Source organism: Athene cunicularia (assembly GCF_003259725.1).
Source record: "Athene cunicularia isolate RWA chromosome 7 unlocalized genomic scaffold, athCun1 chr7_part1, whole genome shotgun sequence".
In the NCBI taxonomy this organism is placed as follows: Eukaryota; Metazoa; Chordata; class Aves; order Strigiformes; family Strigidae; genus Athene; species Athene cunicularia.
In genome coordinates this window covers 28,994,758-29,012,615 of record NW_020799107.1, presented here as the reverse complement: position 1 = coordinate 29,012,615, position 17,858 = coordinate 28,994,758, and the positions used below count along the sequence as shown (strand labels likewise).

Sequence of the window (17,858 nt, the reverse complement as noted above, 5' to 3'; positions counted from 1 at the left end):
GGTATTCTCCAAAGTAACAAGGAATTATCTCCAAGAGATTTCTGTTTGTTTGTTTATTTGTTTTCTTATATTTTGGTAATAAGCAGGAATCACTTCACCTGTTACAGAAATAAGGAAAGTTTTAGACCTCGCACTGGCAATCAAACCTGTTTATGCCTGCAGTTAATACACTCTCGGGACTGATAGCAAGATAAGACAGTAGGGTTGGAAGTGAAGTTTTTACAGCTTCAGTAATAACTCATTAAAAGACTAGAAGAAATGTAGTGAGGCATAATGCAAGTATTGGGAAACATTCGAGATCTGAGCTATGGTAACACTTTGCCTATTAATAGCTGTCTTGCGTTACTGTCATTTGTTGTAAAGGATATTACTCGTTTTAACTGGCAGCTGTTGCAAGTGAAGGAACAATATCACCTCCTTTTATTATTGTTGTGGTTTAACTTCAGCTAGCAACTAAGCACCACATAGCTGCTTGCTCACTACTTGCTGTGCACACACACACACATCCCCGCCCCCGCCGGGGGGGATAGAGAGGAGAATTGGAAAGAAAAAAAAAGTAAAACTTATGGGTTGAGATAAGAACAGTTTAATAATTGAATATAATAAAATATAATAATCGTGGTAATAATAGTACTAATTGTAATTTAAAGGAAGATAACAAAAAGAGTGAAATAAAACCCAAGAAAGATAAGTGGTGCTCACAACCTGCTGACCAATGCTCAGCTGGTCCCCGAGCAGCAATCCCCCCCTCCCAGCCAGGTCCCCTCAGTTTATATACTGGGCATGATGTCATATGGTATAGAATATTCCTTTGGCCAGTTGGGGTCAGCTCTCTTGGCTGTGTTCCCTCCCAACTTCTTGTGCCCCTCCAGCCTTCTTGCTGGCAGGGCTTAAGGAGCTGAAAAATCCTTGACTTAGTTGTTGCTATGTAGTGTTTATACTAAAACATCAATGTGTTACCAACATTATGCTCATACTAAATTCAAAACAGCATTATTCCAGCTTCTAGGAAGAAAATGAACTCTCTTGCAGACAATACCAGGACATTTATGACACAGGACAGTGTTACATCTATTGTTCTCAAAACTGTATTTTTAAAGTCTTCAGCCTCTAGTGTTTCAGAAAGGTATTGTAAGAATAATTTTATTTTTTGTACTATGCTGTCTGCTTCAGTCCTGCATATCATCTGATTCTGCCCTAGTAATGGAATCGCATCCGGTGATGTGTTTTAATTTGGCCATATCTGCATTGAGGAGTTGTAAACACACTATATGTTTTTAGTTGCAGTCTGCTATATCTAGTCAGGGTATATGAAAAGGGAGAAAACATTTGGGAGTTTTTGTCCTTAATGTTTGAGGCTATTCGGGTTCCCTGATTTTTGACAAGTAATGATGGCTGTGCTTGAAAGCTGGTGCTTGTGAAAGAAATGATTGTGAAATTGGACAATGAGGTGGATTTGGGGATTTTTTTTATTACACCAGTTTTGAAAAATTATCTTTCTCCACTTAAGTTTCACCATAATCAAAAGATTACTTTTTTCAGTGGTATTTATTTGCATAGATTCTGTCCTCTGAGTTGTAGTCTTTCTCACATATTTCCTATCGTTATCTTTTCCATATGCTGCATCAAATCCACTGTTTTGCAGAAATAGAGAGATGTACTGGGAATTAAGCAATGATGTTAGCAGTTACTTGCCATGTATCTTTTAAAATTGTCTCCCCTTCAGCCCCTGCTTGGTCAGTTCTCTAACTTCTAAAATTCCTATTTAAAATCTTGCCACATAGTTTTCAAATGGTGCAAAACCTGCGACAAACTTTGCTGCAGTCATGGTAGTGGGGTGGCAGAGGAGTATTACTCAGCGTACAGCAACAGCCTCTCTGGTAACACTCTATTATTCTCTGTGGACTGTAACTCACGTCATGAACAGAGACTTTAGTTTAAGCTTTTGGTTATAGAATCTGAAAGAACAAATTCTTCTCTTTTCAGCAATATATGAAGTTACGATGAGCTGCCCCTTTTTCTAGACCGTCTGAAATGTATATGACTGCCTTGCAAGAAGCATACAAATTACCCACTAAGGTCAATGATATTGGTATATTATTGATGGTTTCTGTCTGTTTAAATGGTACCTCAATGGTGAACTTCAGCAGTATGTCCAAGTCATCAGCAGTTGCGCTGCCACAGTGGAGTCATAATCCAAGTGTAGTTGCTGTCAAAGACACACACTAGGCAGCTCTGAACCTTGAAAGTCAGGAGCAATAATAAAAAAGGAAACGAGCAAGTGCTGTCACTTACAAAGAAAAAAAGATTAAGAATTAGGCATAGTCTTTATTTGAATCATTCTGCTCTTGTTTGACTCTGGAGACGATGCTCGTTAAGGAACACTTGAGGGATGTTGAAGAGCCTGTAGCTTCACATAGCCCTTTCGGTGCTGGCTTCACACTGGCTGTAGTGCTTTGGCTAGTCCATGGTTCCCTTATGGCCATCCATAGTCAGTTGGGAAAAAGACTTCTGCATTTGTATTACACCCAAGCATAAGTGGCACAGACTTTGGGGTTAAGAAATAATTCTATGAAGAGAGTACCACTGAACAATAGTTAATTATAATTAGGCTGTAAGCAGTGATGAGGATAAAACAAAACCTGACCTTTGAGATAGCTGTAATCCCAGGACAAACTTCACAAATCAGGATGTGCATCTATTGTTGCACTGCAGGAATAAACTTGCTTTGTTACAGAGCCCTCGGGGTGATGTTCAAACTTGCATAAAGGATTAATACCTTGCAGAAGCCCCATTTAAAAGGTTAAAAGTTGGGCCTAAATGGTGCATAGAATATATGGTGTCTCTCTGTGGAGGACAAAAGCACACCTCAGATAATCAGTATCATTTTGCAGTAGCAGCTGAAGAGTAAAGAGACCTTTTGATGCTAATAGGAATTTTGACATGTACCTCAATGGAAATGGCCTTAAATGCCTGTCACAGACTACTTATGTGGACATTCTTGAAATAAATTAGCCACTGGAAAATTGCTTCCAAAAGCAATATGTCAAACAACCCATCACGCAGGAGTGGAAGATGTATAGTGTTTAAAGTCTGAGCAAAAAGTAGCCCAGCTATGCCCTCCAGAGAAGAAGCTTGGGAAAACATCACTGTCAGTTCTCACCTACTGAGAATCTTGCTGAGGTTCTATCTATTGTACCTTTTGTAATAGAAGAAATTATCTGAGGGTCTCATCTTTCAATTAAAACCCTTTTTGGTTTTAGGCACTTTCTGGTACAGAGAAAAGCTTACAAATGTAACAGTTCTTCCTTTATTCCCAAGTGTCTAGATATATAACATATATGTGTGTGTGTGTATATATATATAACCTAGATATATAGCATGTATAAAATAAATGCAAATACTGTATTAATTTTGTTCTTGTATTAGGTGGGAGGGAGGCAAGCTGACTCATGATATTTTCACTTCTGTGGGGCACATTAAACTGTTGAGAAGATACCTAGCTGATCAAGCATATTTCTGACATTTTATTGTAGAAAGTTGGAAGAACTCAAAAAAAAAAAAAAGATAACTGGTCTGAGGCTGCTACTGTTTGAATTAGTGGTAAAAGCTTTGTGAAAACAGCTATGTCAATGTAGAGTGCTTCTGAAAGCCCTGCTCTGTACAATAAGCAGAAATTGAAAGGATTGTTCTGCTCGTGCTCTTATTGTAAATAATAATGATAGTATACTTCAGAATTGTGTGTTTTCTGCAGAGCTTGCTTGACAATCAGTATTTCCAAATTCATTGCTCTGCATTGTTAGCAGTTAGTGTAATCACAACTGAATTGGTTAAGCAAACAAAAAAATGCCCTTCTTTTCTTTTTATAAATCCAAGTATACACTTGATGCGGAAGATAATGATGAATCAAGTATAACATGTTGTGACTGAATTTGTAAGCAAGTAATCCTGTTTTCAGTGCATGATATAGTGACTACATAGGTATGTTTGACATATGCATTCATCATGGACTTGCTAATTAATAGAGTGATTACCTTGAAGGTGGTCTATGTTATCTGCAGCCAAAACCAGATATTGAATCAGTACATTATTGTACATATCACAGTGGTTAGTGTAGGAGATTTTTATATCTCTTTCCTCCCCTCAGGTTTATATAAGTCTCTTTGGCAAACTAATAATTTCTGTCTTCATCTTTCTTTCACTTTAGACAGGATATTCCCACAGACACTGTCCAATCTAATTTCCATACAGCCAGCACTGACACTTTTACATTTTAATTTGCATTCATCTGGCAGATGCAGCCTGCATAGAAATGTTTTGCATTTTGTACAAATTCATAGTAGCCTGCTCCCTTATTCTGTGTTTATCTTGGGGGAAAAAATAATGACAAGCTTCCCTTTTAAAACTGACATTTTATTTTCTTTAGAAGGAAAATAGTATATTTGGCTTCAATGGAAAATCTTATTGTTCCTCTAGAAATTTCATTCTCCCATTCTATTCCACCTTTTCTGCTGTAAACCACCTTTCTTTTTAGTCATAAAATAAACTTATCACTCCTGCCTGCATCCATTTCTTGCTGTGAATTTGGATGGAGAAAATATAATTTTCTCTAGTGTGTACTTTAGTCTTCTTTGTACCCTATTTCAAAAAATCCATTCAGGGATACAATAATACAATTATTTTTGTTTTCTAAGATGACATCCTTCTTAGTGGTATTATATATCCTAAAAAATCATAATCAGGGTACTGAATGAATTTTTCTTTTTGTCTGTGTAGTCTGACTTAACAAATTTTACATGAGCCTTCTCAGAACTGAGCTAGCCTTTAGTGATTATGGTTTTATTTTTTTTCACTCTATAAACCTATAAGCAGCACTGTGTACTTTTCAGTTTCTTTCTATAAAGTATATTCAGGTATTGGCAACACTGCAACACAGTGGTTACAAAGTTAAAGAAATTATTTTGCTTACTATTACTGCAGGGATACCAGAAGTAGCTAATGTAATGGAAGTGACAGTAATTCAGCAGGATTGCATAACCAGCTGAACTCTGCCACCTAGGTTAAATAAAATATCAGAGAATGGCAAAGTGCATTACGGTGTCGGTAGTCTTCATTTGTGTCTGGTGTGTTGGTATTTGCAGTGATGAAGCTCCAGGCAGCCAGCTGGTTACAGATAAGTTTCACATTGACTGGGACTCAGTACTTGTCAACTCTGATAATGTCATCGTAGCTCGATTTGATGGCAGAGGGAGTGGATTTCAAGGCCTTAAGATTCTACAGGAGATCCACCGATGCTTAGGATCAGTGGAAGTGAAGGACCAAATAGCAGCCGTAGAGTACGTATGTGCAAACTTTTCTTCTCTTTTACCCTGCTTCCACCTTGACGAATGAGCATTTTTAACTGAAACTGCCCAGAATGTTTTCATTGCACAGTGAATACTATTAATGTTTATTTTTAATGCAGTTGCAAGTTTTGAAACAATAATCTTTTTATTACAAACAGTAATTAAAAGATCAGCAAGGTGTTTGTTTTTTGTGTTGGTGTTTCTTTTGATAAAGCTGCCTTTGCGTGTGCAATCTAAATATTCTATCTGAGCTAATTTATATTTGTCTGTATTCCTTAAGAACATTTCTTGCAATGCACATGTTAATGTTTACCTGTGTTTATGTTACAATATTTTAGGCCTGTACAATAGCATACTGCTCTCATTTCCACCACAGAGTTCTAGACTAATAGTACAAAGCAAATGGAGTTGTAGTGGTGAAAATGAGAGCAAAATTTTGGCAAATGACTGTTATTCCTCATTTACATTATCATTCTTAGACTGATACAAACAACTGCAGAAAAGAGGCGTTTCCATCTGTGGAGTAATCACACATGGCTGACAATACTTTTTACTCAGGGTGCACATGTCAAAATGGCCAATATCAAGGTCTGGATGGACTTTTTCTAGGGATTCTCAAGGAAAGACAGATTTTAAGCCATACATATTTTGATTTTGTTTTTCCCCTTTTGAAAGGGGTTGATGCTTCAACCATTGTATGAGTAGGCAAGTGTCTCTGACATGACATACTTGGGCGGTCATGTTGGTCAGGAATGGGCTGCGTTGAGCAGAGCAATTCAAGGTGACCCTTGTGAAAGGGCCATCAGAAGCAGGCCATACACTGTGCTATGAGAACTGAGCTCTCTGCTCAAATACTCAGATGTTTTAGGCTAACCTACATCTGGCTTCTGTTTTGGATGCACTGCATGGGAAAAAAGGGAGGGTGCCCTTGGCTGAGAGGAGGTACTGTGGCTTCTTTTGTCTCCTCAGAAGCAGTTGGATTTTGCCCTCAGGTTGTTCTGTATTTTCTGTATAAAATTCACTATTGCTGATTAAATGGCCTTGATGAGAGGATTCATTATTTGGATAATTATCTGGATTCAAGAAGTTTCATTCATCTGAGCTCCCTTTAGTTGTCAAAAAAACTAAGCACCTGGTCAAAGCCAGTCATTTAAGCTCCAGTCAGTGGAAAATCCTGTTTTTTTTGGAGGGTAATTCTCCCCAGATTGAAAGAGGTTTCCAGAATGGGTGGGAAAGAACGGCTGTTTGAGGGTGTCTCTCATCTCCTTTAACTGAAGAGCAGATGCAAATGGGCAATTTAGACAAGATGCTCAAATTCAGATATCTAAAATTAGGTGAGATGAGCCCAACACCAACTGTTTGCCATATAGAGAAGGAATTAGAAAGCAAATCAGATTTTCCAGTGCAATAATATTGTTGGTGTAATTTGTTCTTCTACTTGATCTGCATGTATTACTTACTGTAAAAATAATTTTCTTTACATACTAGATGAAGGAAGTAAAATTCACCATTTTACTTTACCAAAGTAAACCCACCTTTTTTTATTTCAGAGCACTATTGAAACAGCCCTTCATTGATCCTAAGAGACTGAGTATATTTGGAAAGGTAATGTGCAAAAATAGCAGGATGTATCAACATGATTCTTTAAGAAAATACTATTGGTTCATTAACAAATACATTTATCTGTTTTCTTAAGACAATTTCAGTTATTAAAAGAGGAAAAAAGCTTTCATAATTTACTGTATCTTCTGTATTAATTTTTCTCAGAATGAGTATTTGAGACCTATCAGATCAGTTTTGTAGTACTGCAGTGTTTGTGTTTCAGAATCTTCAGGAGGAAGTATTCACTAAAAAAATACCTGTTTTCTTTAGAAATTTTTCATATGGGCTTAGGTTTTGTGGAACCTTGTTTCTTTTATATTTGGGCTGCAGTTAAATTGACAATATCCTTCTTATACAAATTTTGTATCTGAATGTTTTACTGACCCTTGAAGTTAGATGAGTAACAACCCTGTGGTACTATCAACTTCCTTTTTGCATCATCTAGAAATCCCGCCTTTGCTATTTTGTCACCTGGCTTTACTGTGTGGCATGTCATTGCCCTTAGATGAGACAGAACAAAGCAAAGGCTTAACCTTTAGTAACAAACTAAGTAGCATTTTAGTTATGTCTATTCAAAAACAGCAATTAACAGCACCACATAATTGCTGCTTCATCTATGAACTAGCATATACAACCTTTTTTATTCATTTTCCTAAAAATGAAGATTATTTGTGCCTTTGACCTCAAAGCAACAACAAACCTCGATTGAGTACCTAGACAAACCCTCCAATCATCAGTGATAAGAGCAGTGTGTGTTCCAGTATGAAACTCCTTAGTTCCCATCTCTGCTACTGACACTGCATGGCCTCAGGCAAGGCATTTAACCTGCCTGTCTCTGTCTGAGATGAGGATATTGATATTTACCTCCTACAAGGTAGCGTTTTGAGGACAAGTTAATGTTTGCGATTATTATTAACATTTCATGGGAACGTGACCTTCCTCAAATATTTGAGCTCCTGCCATACTCCTTGAGCTAAAGAAACTGTCCTTGCAAGAATTTCAATAGCATCAAAACCATTATTTGGTTTGTAGGGCAACAACCAGAGATTTTTCAGCCGAGTATGTATAAGCAGGGCTGATTCCATTCATCAGATGGTTGTGACACGCATTTCTGTTCAGGCTTTACTGACTGTTACCAATGTATATGAAAGTACACATTCATAGAAGCAATCATATTTCTCCATATCCTCTTCCTATAAACAATTGAAAATGGTATTTCTGAAATGAATCACTAAGCACCCCAAATTGCTCACTTCTTTCTGACTTCAGAACTTCTTCTCATTCCTACTTGATAATTTCTACTTTTTTCTGTAGGAGATTCAGCAATATCTTGTTTCCTAACAGTGACGTGATGAGACAGTTACCATAGAGTGTACATATAAACATGGTTTTACATACCTGCCAAAGGCTACACCCCAAATTTTTTGTCTTTCAGAAAATATTATTGATTGTGATGTTCCTGCATTTATTTTCTGAAAGAATGATAGAGGAAAGAAAAGTGAAAATGTGAGAAAGCAAAGAGCAAAAACTGGAAAATTTGATAAGCTTCAATGCTGCTTTGAATTTGGGGAAGTTTACCCTTTCCAAATTAACCTCTCAGAGTTGTTTTCTACTGTCAAACAAAAATTCATAAAATTTAAAAATCAGTTTTGGAATTAGGAAAAAAAACCCATTCTATTTAACAGTTTCCTAGGGTTAATTGCATTTTCCTTCACACTGCTTATTTTAGAATCGATTAAAAATATTTTTTAAAACTCATTTCCTTTTTACCATGTACAACAATGTGATAGGATTTTTTTTTCTTTCTATGCATTAAATTGGGCTTACTGATGGAAATAGAATATGTACTTGAAAATGAGATGTTTGGAATTGCTTAATGCTGATCTCATAAAGCTGGACTGTCAGGGAGCTCTTTAAGAGGTCTTAGAACTACACAGAAATAAAATCCTTGTTGCAATCAGTAATGTAAACTAGGCACAAGAGTAACAAGGCTGTCCAGAAGGGCACAGTGTGGGAAATACCTCCTTCTGACTGCTGGGTAACCTGCCAATGCCACCTTGCTTATGTCTGTGAGGGGTACAAGCCCCAGTGATGCACAATCCAAGGACCTTTCTGAACTGTTAGACTACAAATAGTGTTTCCATGTAGTTTGCATTTTTATTCATGGAAATAGAAGTCTCCTTCTGCTTGAAAATAAGTTGCAACCTTGCAGCCAACCAGCTTCTTGAAAATACACCAATTGGATTGTAACCACAGAAATCCAGCAGAGGCACCATCTATCCTTGCATCAGGATGTATGAACTATTTTCTGCATTGTCATTGTGAAGTGCTTCTAAAAATGCGATCTCACTGTGAAATGTTTTTGTCCTGGAAAGCCTGGCTGGAAGCAAGGGCACAAGCACAAAGGAAAGAAATTCCCGGGAGAACTAAACTAAGCTCTTAATGAATACATGGCATAAATAATAAATAACCTGGCAATAGCTATCCTAGGATTAAAATTGTGCTGTGGACCTACTGCAAAAGACATAAACAGAATATTAAGCAAAAGCAGAGAACCCAGAGGCAGAGGAAAGTTGCTATTCTCTTAAACTCTTTGAATTATAGAAGTTACTGGTGCTCACTCAGAAATTCTTTCTAAGGTGAAATCTACACATGCACATGGGCAATTCTGGGTGGCTCTTGGCCTCCTGGGGGGGACTTTCTATGGGAAAGTAATAACTCGGTTCCCCACATTGTCTTGAAAATCCAGCTCTCTTTCTGTTTCCTTTAGTGTGTCTGTTTGCATTTACTATAGGTTGATTCCAAATACATTCCTCTTTCTTTGCTTATTTTTCTTAATGAAGATTAAAGGATTTTCAAATATTCCCATTCTAGCACAGAAATCATCTATTCAGTAAATATTTAGACATGAAGAACAGGAGCAGGCAGGATTCAAAAAAGTCCATGAGAAAACTCTGTGAGCATATGACGCACAATATTCTTTTTTTGGGTTGGCTGGTGTTTTACATTTTTCGTTTCTCCACCATGGGATTGTTTCTTCTTCCTGAAGTGTGTTGTGCCAAATACAAAAGAGCAGCAACAACAAAATACCTGCAAAAATAAATTTTCCAGCACTGATGAAAGGAAGACAAAGATGGCAAATAGAGAAATTTGAAGAGCTCATAATATATGAGAAAATCCTTGATCCCAGACTTCAGAATTCAGAATTTCATTTTCTGTGGGTCTAGAATGATTATAGGTGTACAGATATAGATTTCCAGTGTCATTCCAAGGAAATCTGTGGTCTCAGGTTAAAGCTTTCATGTTCTCATGCAAAGTAAAGCTTTCATGAATCTCTTCTGTGTCACAACTCTTCCCCGGGACGTGTGTTACAGACTTATGAGGGGAGATGATGAAAAAGGTGTGCTATAAGGACAGATAGATGTGGCGAGACAAGGAAAAAGTTTCCCTACTTCTGCCCCATCTCCCAGCTTCTTCATGCTGTCTGTGCTCCCTGCTTTGTAACAAAGCAGCCTGATGGATGCTCTTGTGGCCAGAAAGTATGTCTAGAGATTAGCATAATATTGAGCAATGTGACTATGTACAGCTTTTATTTCTGCAAAACAGTGCAGGATCCGTACCCCTCTGTGGGGTGTTTGACAATGCTGTAGCAGAAACCTCTTTAACAGCAATAGGATTCAATCTGTGAAGGTTCAAGTGTCAGGGGAAGGACATACTGCAATCAGTTCACAGGTTTCCCCCATTCTCATACTCTGTCCTGTCAGCAAAATGCTCAGTGTATCTTAGTAATTAGCAAATATCTACATTAAGTATATTAAAAAATGAGTATAAATCTTCCTGTCTAGGCTGTATTCCCAAAAGCCTTACCTTTGGTTTTGGTTTGTCTGCAATTTTCAAATCTTTACTGACTATAGGCTAGTCTGCTATGATGGAATTATGGAGCTTAAACTGAAATGCACTCATAATTGTTAATTGAATAGTTTAAAGATCATGACCAGATCAAATGAGATCTTTATTCACTCTTAACTGTAGGTTTACATTTTCTTTAAAAGCAATTCTTACCAATATAAATATATACAGTAAAACGATACCATCAGCTTAGCACAATGGCCTTTAACTTTATTGTTGCTAAAAAGGAATGAATTGACAAAACCCTCAATGTAATTTCCATTGTTAGGGATATGGTGGCTACATTACATCAATGATCCTGAAATCCAGTGAACGGCTCTTCAAGTGTGGAGCTGTGGTGGCACCAATTACAGATATGAAGTTGTATGGTGAGTATTCCTTGCCCTACACCTGTGTGATAGTCTATTCAAAATATGTTTTATTCATGGAGCTACTATTCATTTTAATTAAGGGCAAATAATGTAAGAATATCAACTAGATTTCACCTCACTGTCTCGTTCTCTCTTTTAAATGAAAGGGCAGCTAACACTGGCACAGTACCAAAACACGCAACAGATACAAAATTTTTTAACACACTGATTTTTGCAGAGGAGTTGTGTTTCCCATTTCCCACTGAAATTCAGTTAGGTACCCCATTTCCTAAGAAACCTTTATGTAGGTACTTATAATAGGACTATTATACTAATAATAGACTTATAATAGGGAATTAATCTTTTAAGGTTAGTGATAAATTCCTTATGATATCAACCATGTCATCATTCAATCACAGGATATTTGGTTCTGTACATGAAGTTTTGGACACAGGCTATGAACTGTAGACTGTGATAGACAGGAAATCAGGCCAGGTTACTTTAATGGTTGTTTAGTCTTTTCTTTGTTTTTTGGTTTTTTTTTTTGTTTTGAGTTAGCTTTTGTATGGGTGGGAGTTTTTTGGTGGTGGTGGTTGGTTTTGTTTTGGTTTGGTTTTTAACCTTTTAAGAATGGTTTGAAATAGTACATTCTGGTTTTAAATTAACATTTTCTTGTTGGCTTCATGGCTTAAATAGCTTCTCTTGACTCTAGGTTAGAACTAAAGAGTTTTAAAATAGAAGTAATTCTGATGAATTCACGAGTTTTTGTTTTTACTTTTATAGCATCAGCTTTTTCAGAAAGATACCTTGGTGTTCCATCAAAAGAGGAAAACACTTATCAGGTAAGTTAGTATGAACAAGTAACTTAAAATGACCAGTTTACTCTTAAAATGCAATTCAATTACACTTTTGTGTGTGTTTGTTTGCCAGGCATCCAGTGTATTACACAATCTTCATGGTTTAAAAGAAGCGAATTTGTTAATAGTTCATGGGACAGCTGATGGTAAGTGTTTACAGATGCAATTACATTTGGAGTAAGGTTCTAATGGGCAGGCATTCAAAGGCTGATTAGGAACATACCTAGCAAGGACATTTTTAGTTTCATTATCCCTCTGACAGGATTTTTAAATTTTATTTCAATTGTCACTTCTAACCCTAAACTGATGACACTTCTTTGCTGAATATTGGACCTTTTAGGTGCTGTATATTCTAATTTGTTTAAATCTTGTGGACCACTGTCTTGCTAATGAAAGGTATGATATGAATTATTCATAGAAAAACATACATTTTTAATGGTATATTAAATTAATAGAGATTCTGCAATCGAAGAAAGAATTACCAATACAGTTGGTGAAGTACAGTACCAAATGGGAAGCAAAACTTCTCAGCTAATTCGTTCCAATATAGTGCCAATGCCTCTGAAGCTATAGGGAACCTTTTAATAGCACCAATACTTTTAGCAGTAGTTTAAGACAGAGAATGAGTAAGTTCTAGCACTTTACAAGGAATCATAAGATGTGTCAATCACGAGATAATTTGTAATTAGATTAAATTTAACTGCAGTATGTTTTTCTGAACTTTCTTAACTGATGTAGGTCTAAAGAACAAGCTTTGATGCAGGCACCAATTACAGTGCTGCAACAAGCTTCTCTGTACAGATTCATACTCATGGTGAATGTGGGGATAATACAAGGTTTCTTACTCCTTAGTCTGGACGGATAAGTACCTTACACTGCAAAGGGCTGAGGTAAGAGTGCCCACACACACAGTTGGCACAGTGAGGATGGCACCCACCAGCCTGTCACCTTGGCGTAACCTGTCAAACTTGTGTTATAGATCCCAAGTGCAACCAGAGGGGTGCAAACATTGTCCAGTGTTTCTTCCCAGAGCAGAGGGGAGAAGGACAGAGAAGATATGCTGCCTATGAAAACCTTATAAAGTTCAACAATGCCAAGTGCAAAGTTCTGCCCATGGGTCAGGGCAATCCCAAGCACAAATCCAGGCTGGGCCATGAGTGGATTGAGAGCAGCCCTGCGTAGAAGGACTTGGGGGTATCAGTGGATGGAAAACTGACTGAGCCAGCAATGTGCACTCACAGCCCAGAAAGCCAACTGTGTCCTGGGCTGCATCAAGAGCAGTGTGGGCAGCAGGGGGAGGGAGGGGATTCTCCCCCTTTCTCCAATCTTGTGAGACCCCCCCCCGCAGTGCTGTGTCCAGATTTGGGGCCCCCAACAGAAGAAGGACACGGACCTGCTCAAGTGGGTTGAGAGGTGGCTACAAAGATGCTGAGGGGGCTGGAGCACCCCCCTGTGAGGACAGGCTGAGAGAGTTGAGGGTGTTCAGCCTGGAGAAGAGAAGGCTCTGGGGAGACCTCATAGCAGCCTCACAGTACTTCAAGGAGCTACAGGAAAGATTTATTAGGGAGTGCAGGGATAGGATGAGGGGTAATGGTTTTAAACTGAAAGTGGGTAGATTTAGATTAGATGTAAGGAAGAAACTTCTTACTGCGGAACAGGTTTCCCAGAGAAGCTGTGGCTGCCCCCTCCCTGGCAGTGTTCAAGGCCAGGTTGGATGGGGCTTTGAGCAACTTGGGCTAGTGGAAGGTGTCCCTGCCCATACCAGGGGGCTGGAACTAGTTGATATTTAAGGTACTTTTCAACCCAGACCATTCTATGATATACTGGGTGACTGAGCAGGCATGAGTGTCTCAGACTTTGCTGATTGTAAAAACCAGCAGCAATTTCTACCCTTATGAACTTGGCACTAGAGGGAATTGGGACTCTGATAGATGTCTGAGCAATACAGTGTGTTCAAGACTAGGACTCTGATTGCCTGCTGCCCTTGCTTAATATCACATCTAGTGACACCACCCAGCCCGTTTGCAGCTGAAACTCTTCAGGATTAGGACATGGTAATAAAGTTGCCTGGCTTCACCACATGAAGATGAAGTTACTGATATGTTGTAGAAAGTCCATTACCTAAAGAAGTGTGGGCTGTAATAACCCTGTGCAGGGAGTAGAAAATCCGATGTGCTTTCCTTTTACCCAATTATAAACTGTCAAGATGTTCAAACAGAATGGTTTTACATGCCTCTAAACTATCATAGTGTGTGTAAATCAAGGGTAGAGAGAGGAGTCCTTGCAGAGTGCCTGGAAAGCAATGGCTTCCCTTGGAGCTTCCAGCTCCTTCTCCAAAACCTCTGCTGTTACACCCTCCATCACTGTTACTGGTGGGGCTGTGTGCTTCTGATCAGAAAGACAGTCAACGTCAGATATTCTAATTACAGAGATTGGAAATGTTTTCAGTCAAAAATGTTTAACAGACAAGTATTTCATGCTAGCATAGCTTTTACTAATAATATTGTATTGTTTTTAACTTGCAGCTAAAGTCCACTTCCAGCATTCAGCAGAATTAATTAAACATTTAATAAAAGCTGGAGTTAATTACACTATGCAGGTATGTGCAGCTTTAACATTAAGCATAGTTTAACATTTAACCTCACATTGCTATTTCTTCCCTGAGAAGGACCCTCCCTATCACAGTGCACTTACTGTTAGCATGGATGTTAAGAACCATATTTTCCTGTCATTCTTCTGGGCTCTTTCTCCTCTCTCTCTTATCTTTCTTTTTTCCACTTGTTTATCCTACAGCACTGTACAAAATGCTTTAGAGTCCATATGCACTCTGTGTAATATAGAGATCAATATCACTACTTTAGTCCCTTTTTACCTAAAAAAGTAGTGGGTCACATGAAACTAATTTCCCCTTATTTTCAACATTTAAATTTATTAAAAGGCATCTGACAGGCGAGAGCACTGTTCACTCTCTCCATAGCTGTATGGAAGAGGAGGGTGCTGTGAGGGACAGGGTGTGGAGAGCAGGAGAGGGTGTGCTGCTGACATACAGGCTTGCATGGAACCCACTGCAGAGTAAGTCGATGTTGCTGGCTAAGGGTTCTGATTTCATTAAACCCTCTTGAATATCTTAGATGATGTGGGTTTCGGTCAATCCTCCAAATATCTCTGATGCTAGAAGACATTGCAAACCTTAACCTTGCTGAACCTTAGGTGAACCTGTAGTTTCCACTGAAGCATGTGAGATCGTGTCAGGGAGGACGTTGTAACAAGGGGGTTAGCATCACATATGAAGGGAAAAGGACTTTATGTGTGAAATCTGGGTGGGGTAGGATCAGTTCCAGTCCCTGTGATTTCAGCTGAGGTGATGTGAAGGCCTTTGGAGAGAGGAAGGAGGACTGACAGGTCTTTCAGAAGAGCCCCACTGAACCGTTCTCATGCAACCTTGTGGTAACCTGAATTTGAGGGAACAGCTGAAGCTTTCTGCCTCAGGCCAAAGCTGTCTTGTCCTAAACCCTGTGACTTGGATTTTGTCATTCAGCCTGCAATGTTTTGTTCAGCCTCACTTGGGCTAAATTTCCAGTGGAATTTGAATTAAGAGGTAAAAATGCCTACATCCACCTTAGGAGAGAGAGGTGATGGGCTCTAGATAAGATAGGAAGATAGTTAAAATTTTAATAAAATGTTTTCACTGAACACTTAGAGGCTGGGATATTGAGAGGTCCCTAAAAGCATGAGGTTATTAATCCTCATTGATGTTAATGGGATTTGGATGCCTAGATACTATTGAAAATGCCAGCTAAGTAAACTGTTGTAAGCACAATGAGAATATAAATTTTTTCACTTCTGCAGATCCCACGGCAGTGGTTGTTTTATGTAAGTTGAAATTCCAAGAGAATGAGTTTTACTTTGAGTTTTATTAGCTTTCCTTGATGCCATAAAACTAATGTTATCATCCTGTTGTCATCTAAAACATTTTGAAGATCAGAGAAAGAAAATTAGAGCCCTAAATATTTGAAAAGCATTTAAAAAATATTTACTTTTTTCCTTTCTCCTCTGCTAGATCTACCCAGATGAAGGTCATAACATTGCTTCTGAGAAAAGCAAATATCACCTTTACAGCACAATCCTTGGGTTTTTTAGTGCTTGTTTAAAGGAGGAGACACCAATTTTACCACAGGAACCTGAAGAGGATGAATAAGGAAGCCTATTTGTGTAGTACTGAAGGGGACTTACTTTGCGGCTCAATAAAACCTTAAATAAAAGTGACTGTAAGATTGCAGATTCTGCAGAAGCTCAAGGGCAGCTAAAGGATATCACAGTGGAACAGCACATTTACAGACAATGAGCTAATAAACTGGAATTCAACTAGAAAGTCCAAACATATTACCAAGGGACAAAACCTTTACCTTTGTGGAAGGTCAACAGTTGGTTACAGTTTCCTGGAAGAACTTAGTTTTGCATAAGTGTAGGGTTAGTGCATGTTTGTTATGTTAAGCCTCACTGTTGGTTCTGTAAGTGGTTGCTCGTTTTTTAATTTAAATGCACATCTTTATTCATCTTTGCATAATGCACAACCTATCATAAGTATTATGGCCACTAATATTTTAAAAGGTGAGCTGCAATCTAACACTTTACTGTAATGTTACAATAAGTGCAATTCTTAGGCTGTCTATTACACATAAGAAACCACAGAGATAATAAAGGGCACGATATTTTCTCTAGTTTCTGCTCAAAGGGGATATATTGTCTAGTGCATCATATAACATTGATATTGATTTTTTTTTTTCCCCGATTTCAGCATTTACTATTATTATTGTACCTACTAGTAACCAATAAGGGATTTTTTGGTAGTGTACTCTTGGTGTTTATGTATATACCCAGGACTCCCTAAGCAGAAAATCTTCCTGAGCTTGAAGAATTTTTTCCAAGACATAATTAACAGCTGTATTTAAAACAATATCTGCAATTGAAATCTTTCCCCAGTCCAAAATGTATCTATTGTTTCCTTAAAATATGTTTGAGTTGTGTTTTGGTATTGTTTATAGTAGTTAATAGTTTGCTGGTTACACTCTAATTTTAGAATATGCTACTTTGTCACATGTAAATTAGATACATAAATATTATAGTTTCAGATAAAGAAAATTTATTAACAATGTATAATGCCACTGAGTAATACTTTACTCCTTAAATGAAGACATATTTTGTATAGTTCATCTTCCTTTTCTTCCATCTGGTCTCAGATGTAATTCTAATGTTCATCAAGATAGCCATGTAGCTGGAACACGCCATTAGTTTCTATTCCAGGGCTGCTCATTAAGTCTCTTGCAACAGGATTTAGCTTCAGCAGCATCACAAAGAAATGAAATGGTTTTCATTCAAGGCAAAGGAAGCTCATGACAAGTTAAATTTTATTATTTATTCAGAGGGCGAGCTCCTCATATACATCCATTTATTTGCCAAGGTGAATTACAGCAATAGAAATTGAAACTACGGAATAAACAAGGCAGCCAGTTTGGGTTTGCAGAATATTAACTGTGATCACTGAAATCAAGTACAATGTTGACTTAATTTGAAATATCTTCCTGAAGGTATGTGAAAACTCTTGACAGATGCTGTGCCACTTACATGAGAATAGCTGCATTTTTTTTTCTTTCTGTATATATTCCAAATACTTTCCTACCCAATTAAGGTTTCATTTCTTGCAAGATTAAAAAGAAAGTAATTTTTTTAAGGCAACTGTAGTATTTAAGATGCAAAGTTCTGGATATTTTATGAAGAATGGGTATTGGTTTTAA

General features: G+C 37.8%; 1 protein-coding gene across 2 annotated transcripts in view; it reads left to right on the top strand.

Annotated features, from left to right (window-relative positions):
* DPP10 (dipeptidyl peptidase like 10) overlaps positions 1-17,218 on the top strand; it is a 236,361-nt gene extending 219,143 nt beyond the window's left edge. For both annotated transcript variants that reach the window (XM_026852613.1, XM_026852614.1), the window contains 7 exons: positions 5,142-5,336; positions 6,896-6,950; positions 11,125-11,224; positions 11,990-12,048; positions 12,137-12,209; positions 14,589-14,662; positions 16,124-17,218. In XM_026852613.1, coding sequence (XP_026708414.1) covers positions 5,142-5,336; positions 6,896-6,950; positions 11,125-11,224; positions 11,990-12,048; positions 12,137-12,209; positions 14,589-14,662; positions 16,124-16,261 — 694 coding nt within the window. In that variant the 3' untranslated portion in view covers positions 16,262-17,218. The remainder of the gene's footprint in view (positions 1-5,141; positions 5,337-6,895; positions 6,951-11,124; positions 11,225-11,989; positions 12,049-12,136; positions 12,210-14,588; positions 14,663-16,123) is intronic.
* The last annotated feature ends 640 nt before the right edge of the window (positions 17,219-17,858 follow it).